This window comes from Corythoichthys intestinalis, chromosome 12 (genome assembly GCF_030265065.1).
Source record: "Corythoichthys intestinalis isolate RoL2023-P3 chromosome 12, ASM3026506v1, whole genome shotgun sequence".
NCBI lineage: Eukaryota > Metazoa > Chordata > Actinopteri > Syngnathiformes > Syngnathidae > Corythoichthys > Corythoichthys intestinalis.
The window spans coordinates 36,986,749-37,001,849 of NC_080406.1; the positions used below are offsets into that span (position 1 = coordinate 36,986,749).

The window sequence follows — 15,101 nt, forward strand, 5'->3', positions numbered from 1 at the left end:
TACTCAAAGTCAGTGACCTCCTTGAGTTGGGTCAGAGGGCTGAACGAAACCACCTTTCTCTGGAGGCCCAGGACACACGCCGAGTCAGCAGAGTTGGCGAACACACGACCTGAGAGTTGCACACACTTAGGCTAGGTTCATACTACAGGTCTTAATGCACAAATATGATTTTTTGCCATATCTTTTTTTGGCGTGCCCGTTCAGACTTCCTTTGTCCATTGAGACTGTTCAAGTATCACGCATGCACACCAATTCGCAGTCCGAGATGCGCTCAGCCAGGAGACCCGCATGTGCAGAAGCATCAAAACAAATTACACATGCTAGCTGTATGTCATTCCAGAGTGATCATATTTTGATTTCCAAAAAAGAGGACACAAATAACACATTAATAATCCCCGTTTAGTCTTATATTCAAAGTTTATATGGACTGATAGAACGCATACACGCACACACACGAGCCTTGACGTGTGTGCGTGAAATGACATGGGTGCGTCAGTTTGCCCCGACTCGGCCATGTGTGGAATAATGAAATATTGCTCATTCGGTACACAGAATGAAAATCGAAAATTGTAAGGCTTATTCTTTTCTTCATTTTATATTTTTATGACCGTGGTCAAGCCCGCTTCGTGCTTAAAAGCAGAGTTCAAGCTAAGCGATAATGCCTACTTGGCTGCCGTCCTCCGTACCTTTTGCTCTTTGCTGACGTAATTGCTGCATGAATTCCGATTTGGGAGTCTTGACAGTTCAGACCGCCAGTCATGTTCTGAATAAATGTGGCCCAAATCAGATTTGAACCACATACGAAAGTGACTCAGATCAGATTTGAAATGGTCCACTTCTATGAGACTTGTTCCGTTCAGACCGTCAAGTTAATGTCTGACTCGAGTCGGAAAAACACGAAAAAATCGGATTCTTTCTTTAAGACCTGTAGTATGAACCTAGCCTTAGTTATTAACAGTGGCTGCCAATGATGGCTATAGATGTATTTTGCCAATGCGAGTCAAGCATTACTCAATGAGGACAGGTTTGTCACACAGTGGCGGAGCTAGAGGGGGGGCCGGGGTAGCACTGGACCCCCCTAAAATCTGATTGGACCCCCCAGGTGCCACCCCAGATGACTGACAATGACATATCGCGGCACCGACTGCTAAGTCCTTCCTGTACAGTAGTTGGCGCTATGTACCATAAAGCGTTGCAAATTCGCTTTGATGAGGAGAAGAAGAATCGCCACTGAAACGGAGGAGGATTTGAGATTTGAGTACCGTTTGAGTATCGTTGACGGAACGGAACACGGAAGATAAACAAAGTGACAAGAACAAACAAGGAGACGAACTTGGATACCCTGCCTTCAAGCCACTGAAATCCTCGTCGTAATGTAAGTTTTATGCTGGTGTCCTAATGAGTCAATGTTTAAATTTGTAGGAGGGAGATTTTTTGTTGTCGCTAAAAGAGAGAGCCCCGGCATCAAGCAAACGTTAACGTTATCTCATGTCGTCCAGCTTCCAACAGCCGCTCGATATTAACGTCTATATTTAATTCATTTGGGTCGCTATGTACATGTTTCTCCAATAATTGTAGAGCATTAGCCAGCTGTCTCATGCTCTCTTGCCTTAAATGAAAAATCACGTGAACACGGTAGTTGGCCGGGCCTGCTGTCAACTAGCTTGAAAGTCAGAATATTATGTCTATTATGTATTATTATGTATATATGTATTATTATATTATGTAATATAATGTCTACGGTGGTTTATTTGCCCTGAATTTTTTAAGGCTTGAAGTAGGGATTTAATCATTTACCAACATTGTGTGATTATGAGTGATGCTAGGAGTAACGTTAACAGGACTGGCTCATTGTTTCATAGGGACAGTTCAGAATGAAAAGGCAGGGGGCGAAGATTTCCTCTTTTTAAAGTGATCCAAGTCTGGGACGAGTCAGGCTCAGGATGAGAAAGAATCTGGCACACACTGCCCATCACCAGGTCAGTCAGAGCAGAGAAGCAGCTTCTCTGGTCTGAGAAGCAGTCACATGCTCACTTCAGCAGTCATTTTTCAGATACAGGTTTCTTACATGAGTATGGAAAGTATGGAACTTGATTTTTTATATTTAGTTCTATAGTAGTAGTTTTACGATATATTTCCATACAATGGCTTCCATACCACTAGTATGGAAGCCATTGTATGGAAATATATTTATCTTAATAGTTATCTTAAAATATTTGGATTAATTATTTTGCATACATCACTTATCTACAATCTCTTGGAAATAATTTAGTGACATAATGACATACAAATTCAGACTAATTATAACAAATGATTTGCATGATGAATTGCATCATCTATTCATAAGGTAGATTGATAAGAGAGAAGGGGAGGGGTCGTATGAGTAACTGTGAATGTGTTGGTGCATTTTCACCATTTTTGTAAAAAATAGTTATTATCAAGTTAATAAACAAATTATATACATAAATCTCATCACCTGTGTGCTTAGTATGTACATTTCAACATTTGACACTCTGATAGCAATTGATAAGTCAAGAAACAAATGTATTGTTATAGTCTGTGGACCCCCTGAAATAGCCTCGGCCACCCCCTGGCCACCCCAAGAATAAAAGTCTAGCTCCGCCACTGTTGTCACAGCCACGTAATAGTCATGGTTTCCTTCAGAGGGCCATTACGACTGCCATGACGAATCGAGTAATTGAAAAGTAATCGCTTATCAAATGCCTCGAAAACTATTTTGATTGTCGATTTTTCAGAGACATTATTGGCCTAAAAATATCCAAAATCTCTTTTTGAAGCCTCATTATACCAAATATTCTCCCTTCATATTTTTCAGTTTTTTTAACTCTAAATTTTGAATTAATAACAAAGATGTGAAAACAGTAAATATTAATATTTTTAACGGTTAAGGTAGTAAATATGAGCTTTTTAACTTTTTCAAAAAAGGTGAAAATCAAAACTACCATAATTTTCGGACAATAAGGTGCACTTGACTATAAGCCGCCACCCACCAAATTAAACACGAAAATGGCATTTTTTCCATAGATAGGCTGCACCTCCCAAATTAGACAAGAAAACTGTTTTTGTAAAAGTCGCACTGAACGACAAGCCACAGGGACTGTCACATCAAAAGACGAGCGTAATTATTAAATTGATTTTAAAATATACATATATATACATATATACATATTATATATATACATATATATATATATATATATTATATATATATTAGGGCTGTCAAACGATTAAAAATTTTAATCGAGTTAATTACAGCTTAAAAATTAATCGTAATTAATTGCAATTAATCGCAATTCAAACCATCTCTAAAATATGCCATATTTTTATGTAAATTATTGTTGGAATGGAAAGATAAAACACACGATGGATATATACACACAACATACTGTACATCAGTACTGTATTTGTTTATTGTAACAATAAATCCAAATATGGCATTATTAACATTCTTTCTGTTAAAGTGATCCACGGATAGAAAGACTTGTAGTTCTTAAACGATAAATGTTATAGTTACAAGTTGTAGTAATTTTATATTAAAACTAGGGCTGTCAAACGATTAAAATTTTTAATCGAGTTAATTACAGCTTAAAAATTAACTAATCGTAATTAATCGCAATTAATCGCAACTCAAACCATCTATAAAATATGCCATATTTTTCTGTAAATTATTGTTGGAATGGAAAGATAAGATGGATATATACATTCAACATACGGTACATAAGGACTGTATTTGTTTATTATAACAATAAATCAACAAGATGGCATTAACATTATTAACATTCTGTTAAAGTTATCCATGGATAGAAAGACTTGTTCTTAAAAGATGAATATTAGTAAAAGTTATAGAAATGTTATATTAAAACGCCTCTTAATGTTTTCGTTTGAATAAATTTTGTAAAATTTTCAATCAAAAAATAAACTAGTAGCCCTATTCTGTCCTCAATGTGTGTGAGTACACAAATTGACAGATAGCGAACATAGGTTCCAAAAAGAAATCAGACGGTGTGGCAAAGTTGCATGGGCTTTACTGAAGTCATCTCTTTTTGACAGGAGCACGTTTCTTGTATTTTTGTAAAACTGAAAATAAATCACAAAATAACATAAAATGTACACACACGTGTCCATTTGAGCAGTAGCACTAGCCAATTAGCTCACAAGCATCTAACAATGTAACTGCATTTCACCATATATGTGAACAAATTCAAATACACATCATCAATAACTATCTAATGCTCATGAATATAAGCAAAGGAGGAATATAACTCACAAGCGATGCATGTATTAGACACAAACAGTGTGATGGGGCTATGAGAACTGCCACTGAATACTGGATGCGGACGTTAGCTGGTCTGAATAGCACTGTCTATTAGTGTGAGTTCGCGTCGACATATAATCACGTCAGAAAAGCGCGCCGAAACCCAAATAATCAGCTGCACTGAATCGCCAGCAGAGGGCAACATTACGCCACATAACATATGCAAGTCACACCCAATCGCCAGCAGAGGGCGGAAAAACTCCATAAAACACAATTCACAAGTTGGCCTTTCACTGTACTAACATTTAAATCTGTCTGAGCGGGCCTAGTGCGTTAATTGCGTCAAATATTTTAACGTGATTAATTTAAAAAATTAATTAACGCCCGTTAACGCGATAATTTTGACAGCCCTAATTAAAACCCCTCTTCATGTTTTCGTTTTAATAAAATTTGTAAAATTTTCAATCAAGAGTTAATATAATAATAAGAAGAATAAAAATAAAAATAGAGTGAAAAGTTTTACGTGTATTTTGCATAGCTAAATTGATATGGAACGCCAGTTTATTTAGCGTTGTTGTTTGTGTGTCAGAATAGGGCCTCATTACTATAGACTGAAGTGCTTTTCTTTTTGAGAACATTGTTTTTTTTTTTTGAGAGATAGGAATATTATTTTTGTTGTGCTTTCACTAAACGATACTTATATTTGTTGTGAAGGAGAAGCTTATGCCAATAAACGGCACACCTGTGTCCACTCGCCTTTACTGTATAACATATACAGTGGGGAGAACAAGTATTTGATAAACTGCCAAAACCCATTGGCAGTGTATCAAATACTTGTTCTCCCCACTGTACCTGTACATATCTTACCGAAAATAAAACAAGAGACACATAATTGCCACTAAAAGAAAGAAAACTTACCGAAATATGTGTGGAGCACAAATAGCAATTTGCATTGCATTGTGAATACAGCATAAACGTCTCACAACTACTAATTCTCCCACGTTTAGAAGACATAACATGAGTATGGAACGGCGCTGCCCCCAAGCGGCCGGTGGCATTCACTTCACTCTTAATGTCCATAAACGGCCTCATGTAATGTTTGAGGCAATATGCCAGCGGGTGCGTTAATTGCGTCAAATATTTTAACGTGATTAATTAAAAAAATTAATTAACGCCCGTTAACGCGATAATTTTGACAGCCCTAATATATATATATATACACATATATATATACACACATATATATATATATATATGTATACAGGGTACCCGCGGGTTATTAAAAGTATTAAAAAAGCATTGAATTTAGTTTCCCATTATTAGAGGTATTAAAAGTATTAAATTAGCTGTCGTAAGTCTGGAATTTTTTCACCGTGGTTTTAATTTTCAAGAACATCTCAGTGCAACCTAAATTATATCCGTGACGAAGTTTTTTTTTTTTTTTTTAAATCCATAACGAAGACGACGCGTAGAATTTTTACGATGCACTGCACCTCGTGCGTGCGCGCCATTAGCATCATTAGCATCAACATCACAACAGCAGGCAATTGCACAATACTGTGTGCTAACGCAAGGAACTGCTCAGATGCCTTAGTTGTTATGTTCGACGAGAGCCTCAACAAGACAACCAAGTCCAAACAGTTGGACCAGCATGTGAGGTATTGGATGGTCACATCCAGTTTGCGTCGCAGTTTATGGGTCATGCAAAGGCAGGGGACCTGCTTAACATTTCAAAGTAAGTTGTCAATTTCTCCAATTAAAATGTGTTAGATGCAATAATGTATTTCTGCACGGTTTGCCTTTCGAATGAATGTGAATTTCGCAGATTTAACTCAAGAGTTAGCCATGTTCAATGGGGTATTGGCAGGGGCACTAGCCTTAGCATGGATAAACCGGAGTCGTAGAGTCACCATCACTCTCAGATACACAACACGGTTGACACTGTCTATTATTGGAACGAGTGCGGGGTAACGTTGATCTGAATAACATGGCATGATGGTAGGCGAATTATAATGTAGGTGATAGTAAAACCCCTCCTGGTATATTTAAATGTTTTTCTTGATTAAATAAAAGTATGGATTTTCTCTATCTGATTAAAAGAAATGTCTTCAATAGCTAACATAGGATTAACATGTGTTTTGTATACTTCTTGTAATGTGATTAGAAAAAAACAATTACCAAGGGAAATGGTCATGTGTAGCTTTTTTATTTTGTGGTAATTAATTGTAAACTACTGCCATGTAGTGGCTGTTTTTTAAACTTTCACTGCCAATTGCAAGCACTTTACAGTTAAGGTGGCCAACTTGACAATCACCTACCTACCACCTTGGCTAGGTCCTCTTAAAAGGGAAACCTGTTGTATTGCAAATGTAATTTCTGAAGTTACTTTACAATAATAGCGTAAAATCCATTTTATCCTGGGGAAAAAAATTCTGAAAGACCTTATATTTAAATGTTTTAATTGTATCTTCAATAAATGTGCATTCTTTTGTCAAACACACTTAGTAATTGAGGTTAAATTTGATATTCAGTGCTTTATTTTTTTAATATGATTCAATATTATCTAAATAATGGGTGCGAGAAAAGTATTAATTTTCAGTTGAAATGGCATTAAAAAAGGTCTTAAAAGTGAATTTAGATTTATCAATCCTGGGGGGACCCTGATATAACTATTCTCTAAATTTTCAGTGAGGACTACAGAAATTTTAATTTTTTTTGTGGAAAAAAGTAGTGGTTGTAAATAATTTGCTCTCATGGGCCACACAACATGACATGGAAGGCCAGATCTGGCCCCCAGGCCATGAGTTGGACACCTGTGATCTAGGGTGACGGCACAGGTTTGATTTCGAGCTGTTCAAATTCCTCCTACCTTGTCGGTAGTTTTCCGTCAGCTTTTCACTTATCCACTGGATGGCCTTCACTCCCAGTTTGGTTCCATAATTTCTGTCAAATGGAGATGGCACCCCTCCCTGGCGAGGTGGAAGCATTTATTGAGTTTTGTTTTTGGATTTTTTTTTTTTTTTAAACCAAAGACCTCATGTACTTATGAGGCTAGATGTCTTAGGTCGGAGTCAATGGAACAACTAAAGGATGGCCATCTTGTGGCAGAGGACTTCTCCAGCACACTTTTTTCTAGTCAATTTAAGATAAGTGATTTTCTCCATTAAAATTCTCTGAACTCGCTGAATTCCAGATGGATTTACAAATGGTTTGGTTTATAACAAATTGTATTAAAGCTCCTATAATCCAGGTTTTTTAATCTAATAATTAATTTGAAGTATTTAGTCAATTTACAGCATCACTGATATTGATTAAAAAGCTATAGCTATTTCAAAGTACATGTTCCATTATTTTGAATTTATGTGGTTCAAATGGCTCCATTCCAGATTTTTTCTGATGTTTAATAATGAAGAATAACAAACAAAAGCCAGTTATTCCAAGTAGCCAATTTATCAATGCTGATACTAATTTAGCCATTCAAATATGAGTATCCCAGATCGCCCACCCTTCGTCGATACGTCAATAATACCCATTAACACATGCACTTGTGGTCAAGTTTATCAGTGTGTATGTGTGTAGGTATAAGTGACATCACAAAAGGCCTGTGCTCGTAAGCGGTGTCATTTTTGTGTGTTAAACATTATTTCTCCATTATCAGAGGTTTAAGAAATCACTATTTGTATACTCAAATACTGTGACCAACCGTCTTTTACATGAAATCTTTTATAATAGGTGTTGTCTTTCCCTTAATGGCCGACAAGTGAGGATGCCCAATCCTTAATAGCCCTTAGCATCAGATTTTTAGCTTTAGCTATATCTACTTTAATTGGGGAGATTGAAGAAAACACAAAATGGCGGCCGGTACCTGTTGGAGATGCCCCAGCACGTTAACCCGACAGTCAAAAATTCCCTTCCCTTCAGCAGAATACAGCTTGTGGAGGAAATCCGTAGTGTAGTGCTCGTGGCATTTTTCATTCCTGTTTAGTAGAAGAGTTTTAACGAATGATCAGGTTTTAGTGCCATTGACAGCGACAGATGTCCAATCCGTTTGGACTGGGAGGTCTAGCAACAATTACTTGCTGCCATCCTCTCCCAGTTCAAATGGACTGGATGTCTATCGCCGTCGATGTCACTGACTGAGTTAAAAACATGCACTGAACGACTGAAATGTATTAACTTATTTGATCTCATCACATTGAAATGTTATTTATTGACTGTATAGAACAGAATCATAAAAAAGTCAGCCAGACATGCTTTTTGCTTTTGAATCAAGTTGACCCTGTCTGACCTCAACACAAGCCCCCGCTGGATGTCCTTCTTCATTTTCTCAGTGAGATGTTCCACATTAGTCTGTAAAAAGGCAATATAATGAGACGTCGAACACGGGAAGAAAAACCAAAGCGCGGCTAGAACCTTCAGGTCGTGGATGTTGAAGGGGTCCTCAAAGATGTAGGCCGCGTCGGCGCCCACGGCAATTCCGGTGCTGGTCGCTAGGTAACCGCAGTAGCCCCCCATTGTTTCCACTACAAACACGCGCCTCTTTGTCCCTGAAGCTGACTGCTTTATCTTGTCACAGCCCTAAAGGAGAGATTAACAGGAAAGAGGTGTTGAGAGGAGATAACGGCAGGATGGGTTTGTTTTAACATTCAGTGGGCTTGTTACCTCCATGGCAGCATTGACGGCCGTGTCGGCCCCGAGACTGAAGTCTGTTCCAGGGACGTTGTTGCTAATGGTGGCGGGAATCACGCACATGGGGATGCAAAGCTCGTCGTAGTGACCTCGGGCTTCGAAGAGCTCCAGCACACCTCTATAGGCCTTTTAGAGCATGGAGAAAACAGTAAAGACTCCTCAAACTTGTGGCACGGGGGCTAACTGCAGGCCGTGAGACAGTATTTTGCAGCTCCTTACAAATCATAATTCTTTGTTTACCCAATTCGTATTTTTTTGTTAAGTCCAATGTTTTTGTAATTACTGTTTAATAAAAGAACCAACAGGCTGCCATCAGACCAGAATTTTCCACTAGACGAGAATCTACATTAACTTCTTGGCTGCCACTGCCAGTCCTAGACATCCAATCCATTTTGAATGGGAGGAGGTCGGTGGGTAAAGGAAATTTCATTCATTCACCCTTCCCAGTCAAAATGAATTGGACACCTCACGTGTCAATCCCACTCAAACATGTGCATTCAAAGCAAGTCCTCCCAGTAAACAAGACACATTTTTGTCAGATTTTACGAAACAGTGCCAAAAAAAAAAAACATTGTTTATTTTTCCATTTAGAAATAGCTTGTTTTCTGTTTAATAATTGTATCGTAGAATATGTAGATCAAGGGTCAGCAACCTTTTTGGTGTGTAGTAGTGCCACTTTCAAATTTTCTTGTCAATCAGTGTGCCACACCAAGATTAATGACGCATATCTGAATTTTTATATCTGACAGAGCTGTAATTTTATTTCAAAGTAAAAAACATTGAAATATATTGAATTCCTATAACTACCATTCGTCTTTATCAATTAAAACATAAATGCATATTGTAGAAAATATCAAAACTTGAAAAAAAGTGCAACAGTAATAACAGCTGTACAGCAGCATCATCTAATGTAAACATATCGCACACACACGCACACACACCCCAGCAGGAAAAGGGGAACAGGTGTGATTCTCAGTGCAGGTCTATCACAGTACAGAGCGGGCTGTTTTAACCTTCAAAGTCAGAACAGCCGACTCTTACATTTTGTCTTGTTCACTAATCACTTAAACAGTAAATTATAAGGGTGTGACAAAACATAAAAATGTTGATATATCATGATACTTTGTATCCCAAAAGGTTATCAATTTGCTCCTGCCAAGAGTCGAGATATCGTTTTGAAAAGGTGTCAATGTCTAAAAAAAATAAAATAAAAATGAACCAACAAGTTGCAACCAAAATTTTCCACAATAATAGTGTCTCAGTTAACTCTAAGGCTGCATTGACCGTGCTCGATGCCAAATCAATTAAGAGTGGGAACATTTGTTCATTCGAAACCAGAGCATTCACAGTCATTCTGTTTAATTTTCAGGGCATTTACAAGTCACTTACTGTTCATTTTAGGGCATTTACAGGTCATTTTCTGTTGAGTTTGAGTCAGTGCGTATTCATTTGGGTGATTCCCAAGTCATTTCCTGTTCTGTAACTCAAAATAAACAGGAAGAGATAAAATAAAATACCCCAAAATCAACAGGTAGTAACTGAAAATGAACAGGTAAATTACCTTAAATGGCCCAAAATTACCTCATTGCTTGGCATTGGCTGCCACTACCGGCCATAGACGTTCAATCCGTTTGAAGTGGGAGGGATGGCAGCGAATGAACGAATGTTGCTGCCAGTTCAGATTGATTGGACGTCTACTAATGATAAACTCATTCCAATTCACAGCAGAAGCTTGTTTTTCTGTTTATTAGTTGTTTGTAGAATATCCTAGAATGATTTCCTGACCAATGTATCGATAATCGTTGTATGGTCAGATCATCATAATCGTGAGCTTTGCATCGCAAATTGTATTGTATCGTGAGGTACGAAGAGGTTCCCACTCCTAGTGAATTATATGCAAAAAAGATCCCTACCTTCATGTGATCCCTGGCCCTGATTTCCATGAATTTGCATGTTTTGTCTCGTAGTGGCGTTTGACACTTGTTGTGCAACACACAACGCTCTCGAGGCATAACGCACAAACAGAGCTAGCGGAAGTAACCAGCCAACCAGTTGTTACCGGCATCCCCAAAGGGCCGCTGTCCACTACAATTTGACCGGCTTACTAGTTAAGCGTAGAAGAAGAAGTGGGCATCTAGACGAGAAAAAGAGAGGGAGCGAAGAAAGGTGTTGAGAGAGAGTTGCGCGGAGAGCCAAGTTAAACGCTGTTCCACTCCATACTACAGTGCGGAGTTGAAAGCACCGCAATTACCAAAAAGTGCAGATTGGTAAAACAGTGTACTTCCGCCAGCTCTCTGATTAGTTGGCTTCGTGACACGTTAGTAGCATGTGCTAAATTGAGCGCGCAGAGGAAAAAAACTGAATCGAGAAATTGAGGAAGCGCTAGACGTGTGCTTAAAATCCATTATTGCTCGCATATAATGCTATAGGCAGAGGGGTTGGGGGGCGCTGAAATGTCATAATTTCAGGTAAAAAGGCGCATTTAAAAAAAAAATTTTGCCATGCGCTCGCGTGTCACTGGTTTACCCTTCGCGTGTCAGTGCTGACAAGCGTGTCATGGGTTGCTGACCGCTGATGTTGATTGATTTCATAACCCAGATATCGATATTATTTGTATTGCCATGTTGTGAGCCAATCGTTATCGTGATCCTTCTATCACGAATCATATCGGTAGGTACCCAGAGTATCACTCTAATTTTGACACCAACTTGTATTACTGTAAATGTACGGAGGAGGTTGCAATGCCCAAGAATTATAAGACGTCATTACTCAACAAAACATGCTTAGGAATATGTTCAAATTAAAGCACGTCCACACTCTTCCTGTTCTGAAGAACTGTTCATTTTCTCAACTGTCATTGGTCAAGATTTAGATGATTGAGTTACTTGTAGTTTATTTGAATACTTAAAACCTTTTTTGTGGACACCACCTACACTCATCCAGACTCCAGTGGCACCCTGGATAAATTGAGTTTTAGACCCCTGGGCTTTAATAAAAGACCCCCACAATAATGTGGTGCACCGTACCTCAAATCCTCCAATGACAAGCAGAGCTGAGATGTTGAACTTGCCAATATTCTCCACAATCTTCTCCATGTGTTTGCTGGGAAGGGTTCTGAAGAAGGTTTTAGACATGTCATTCATTTCTTATTAGCATGACATAATCTGAATCTCACCTCTTTGTACCTAACAGCGAGCCGCCTTGGCCCGTCCATCCCGCCACATTGTGCCACTGCATCTCAAACACCTGCCAAGGGCACAAAAGTCATTCTCTTTGCGATGAACCTTAATGGTTTGAAAGTGAAAGACACTGGCATGAAGGAACTCACGTCACCGTCGGCGAAGCCCTGGAAGCCATTGTGCACGGCGTAGACCTTGTGCCCGTGCGCGATGGCTAATCGAACGGCTGACCTCACAGCCGCGTTCATGCCCGCTGCTGGGGCGCCCACGTTCAGAATGGCTAAGGAAAAGTTGCTCTAGAAGAGGAGGATTTTCAATTATATCTAGGGTGTCTTTTATCCGGTGTACCAATGCACTTTGGCACTTACATATTCATGTTATCTAAAGATGGTTAGATTTATCATTATCGCTGATCCATTCCTGATAAAACAGAATATGGCATCCTCTGGGCAAGCCTGCAATTCTCTGTACAGGGAATAGTATGTCCTCACAAAAACAACTGAAGGTGCAAGCTTTGTGTTCAAGGTACTACACACTCACACAGTTTCTTCTAGAATTTTATTGTTACAAAAAGTAAATGTTTTTGTTAAAATACTGAAAGCACTCAAACTAAAAGCCCTCACTTTATTCAATAATCCAAGAAATCTGTATCAGCAGAGCTTACTCATATATGATCAGTTTTGGAATCAGCACATCACTAATGTTAAAATATCTGTATTGATGCGGTAAATGCCATTTTGGGTTCCATATAACAGATTATCTGTATTGTAATTTTCATCCTATAAACCGCTACTTTTTCCCCTCATTTTGAATCCTGTGGTTTATAGCCCAATGTGGCTTATTTGTTGATTTATTTGGGTAAATAGGTAACACTTTATTTGACAGCGGTGTAGTAAAACTGTCATAATGATGACATGAATGCTTATGACAGATGTCATTTAATGTCATCTGGCAAATGTTATCACTAACTCAATTTATGTTCAGCTCGGATCTTTTACATCCATTCAAAGGTGAGATAATTTGCTGGATGGCTAGGTTCAACCCGCAGGTCTTAATGCACGAATCCGATTTTTTCGTGTTTTTCCGACTCGAGTGAGGCATTAACTTGGCAGTCTGAACGGGACAAGTCGCATAGAAGTGGACCATTTCAAATCCGATTAGGGTTACTTTTGTATGTGGTTTAAATCCGATCTGGGCCATATTTTTCCAGAATGTGGCGGTGGTCTAAACTGTCAAGTCTCCCAAATCGGATTTCATGCAGCAATTACGTCAGCGAAGAGCGAGAGTGGCAGGCGGAATGGCAGCGAAGTAGCTGTGCATTAACGTTAGCGCTTAGCTTGAACTCGGCTTTTACTACACAGTAGGCAGGCTTGACCACAGTCATAAAAAAAAATAAAATGAAAAGTTTAAGCCTGATAATTCTCGGTTTTCTTTCTGTGCGCCAAATGAGAAAGATATAAGTATTGCTTACATGGCCGAGTCGGGGCAAACTGATGCACAAATATATGGCTTATGTGTGTGTGTCATGCACGCACATTGTATGCATACTTTCTATCAATACATATAAAGTTTTTGAATATATGACTAAACGGGGATTATTAATGTCTGTTACTTCTGTCCTCTTTTTGAAAAGCAAAATATGATCACCCTGGAATGACGCACAGCGCAAGTTAGTGCGCATGCGTACTATTTGAATGTGCTCAATGGACTAAGGCAGTCTGAACGGGCATGCCAAAAACACATAACAAAAACAGAATTGTGCATTAAGACCTGCGGTGTGAACCTAGCCTAAATGACATCTGTCATAAGCATTTATTCATGCTCATAACAGTGTCATGTCATCATTATGACGGTCTTATGACAGTCTCATGACAGCGCTGTCAAATAAAGTGTTACCGATTAATATCTTTTGGTGTAAAAATCCCATAATACAGTGAGGACAGCTGAGGTTATAGTCCGGTGTGGCTTATCTATGAACAAATGCCGTTTTTGTGTCAAATTTGGTGGGTGGCGGCTTATATTCGGGTGCGCCTTATAGTCCGAAAATTACAGTAATTAAATTTCAATTTGAATCACAGACTCACCTTGGCCTGGGCAGGCTTCTGAAAGGCAAGAAGTTTATAAATATTCCAGTTGTTTTCAAAACTCCTGCAAAGACATTTTTTCATAAAAACACTCGTTAGCCACAAACTTTTCAATTCTTTGTTTTAAAAAAATAAAACATACCACAAATTCTCAAACTTTCATGAGTTCTGCACCTTCAAAAATATGCTTCTTAGGTTCATTTACTCATTGGCAGCAATAGATGTCCAACCCATCCTGACTGAGCGATCAAGAATTAAAAAAAAAAAACTTTTTAAAAAATGGATAATGTGAACTGAGAACACAACTTGACTGACGTCACATCCGGTGAGTGTATTGTTTGTTTGTTAGCACTGCTACTAGTCGCTAATCTCCTAGTGCTCCTCAATTTTTTTCCCCCCACGGACACATCGGAGAATCGATCCTTGGCAGGTTCGGCTCTCCTAGTGCTCCTCAATTTGTTTTATCCCACGATTTGACAGCGTAAACGCCTGCTCGTGGATTAAAACTACTCTCCTCTTTAGCTCTATCTGCTAGCCTAGCTTATCCGAGCCATGGCTAGCCCTCTGCCTTCTCCCCCCGTCTTTTCTGCTCAGTGTGCTGTATGCATAGCGAGCACCCTGGCTCCTTCTTTGAGGACAGTAGTAGCTGTAGGAAATGTAGCTTAGTCTCAGGGCTGGAGACCAGGGTTTCTGAGCTAGAAACACGGCTCTGCTCTCTAGAGACGAAAGCTAATCCAAGCTATAGCCAGGTAGTAGCAGGGCCCGCAGGTCGTGCTTGCAGTAGTAGGAATGCTAGCGCAGTTAGCCCCCCAGCGAGCCCCGTGCAGCCGGGGGAAATTAAGGACGGATTTGTGACTGTACGGGGGAAGCGTA

The 15,101-nt window shown here is 39.0% G+C and overlaps 1 protein-coding gene across 2 annotated transcripts in view; it reads right to left on the reverse strand.

Annotated features, from left to right (window-relative positions):
- The window catches only part of pfkla (phosphofructokinase, liver a), a 41,010-nt gene that overhangs the window by 3,082 nt on the left and 22,827 nt on the right, over positions 1-15,101 (reverse strand). For both annotated transcript variants that reach the window (XM_057852128.1, XM_057852129.1), the window contains 10 exons: positions 14,229-14,292; positions 12,294-12,440; positions 12,141-12,211; positions 11,992-12,079; positions 8,939-9,091; positions 8,690-8,854; positions 8,565-8,626; positions 8,142-8,253; positions 7,146-7,245; positions 4-109 (listed from right to left, as the gene is read on the reverse strand). In XM_057852128.1, the coding sequence (XP_057708111.1) occupies positions 4-109; positions 7,146-7,245; positions 8,142-8,253; positions 8,565-8,626; positions 8,690-8,854; positions 8,939-9,091; positions 11,992-12,079; positions 12,141-12,211; positions 12,294-12,440; positions 14,229-14,292 (1,068 nt within the window). The remainder of the gene's footprint in view (positions 1-3; positions 110-7,145; positions 7,246-8,141; positions 8,254-8,564; positions 8,627-8,689; positions 8,855-8,938; positions 9,092-11,991; positions 12,080-12,140; positions 12,212-12,293; positions 12,441-14,228; positions 14,293-15,101) is intronic.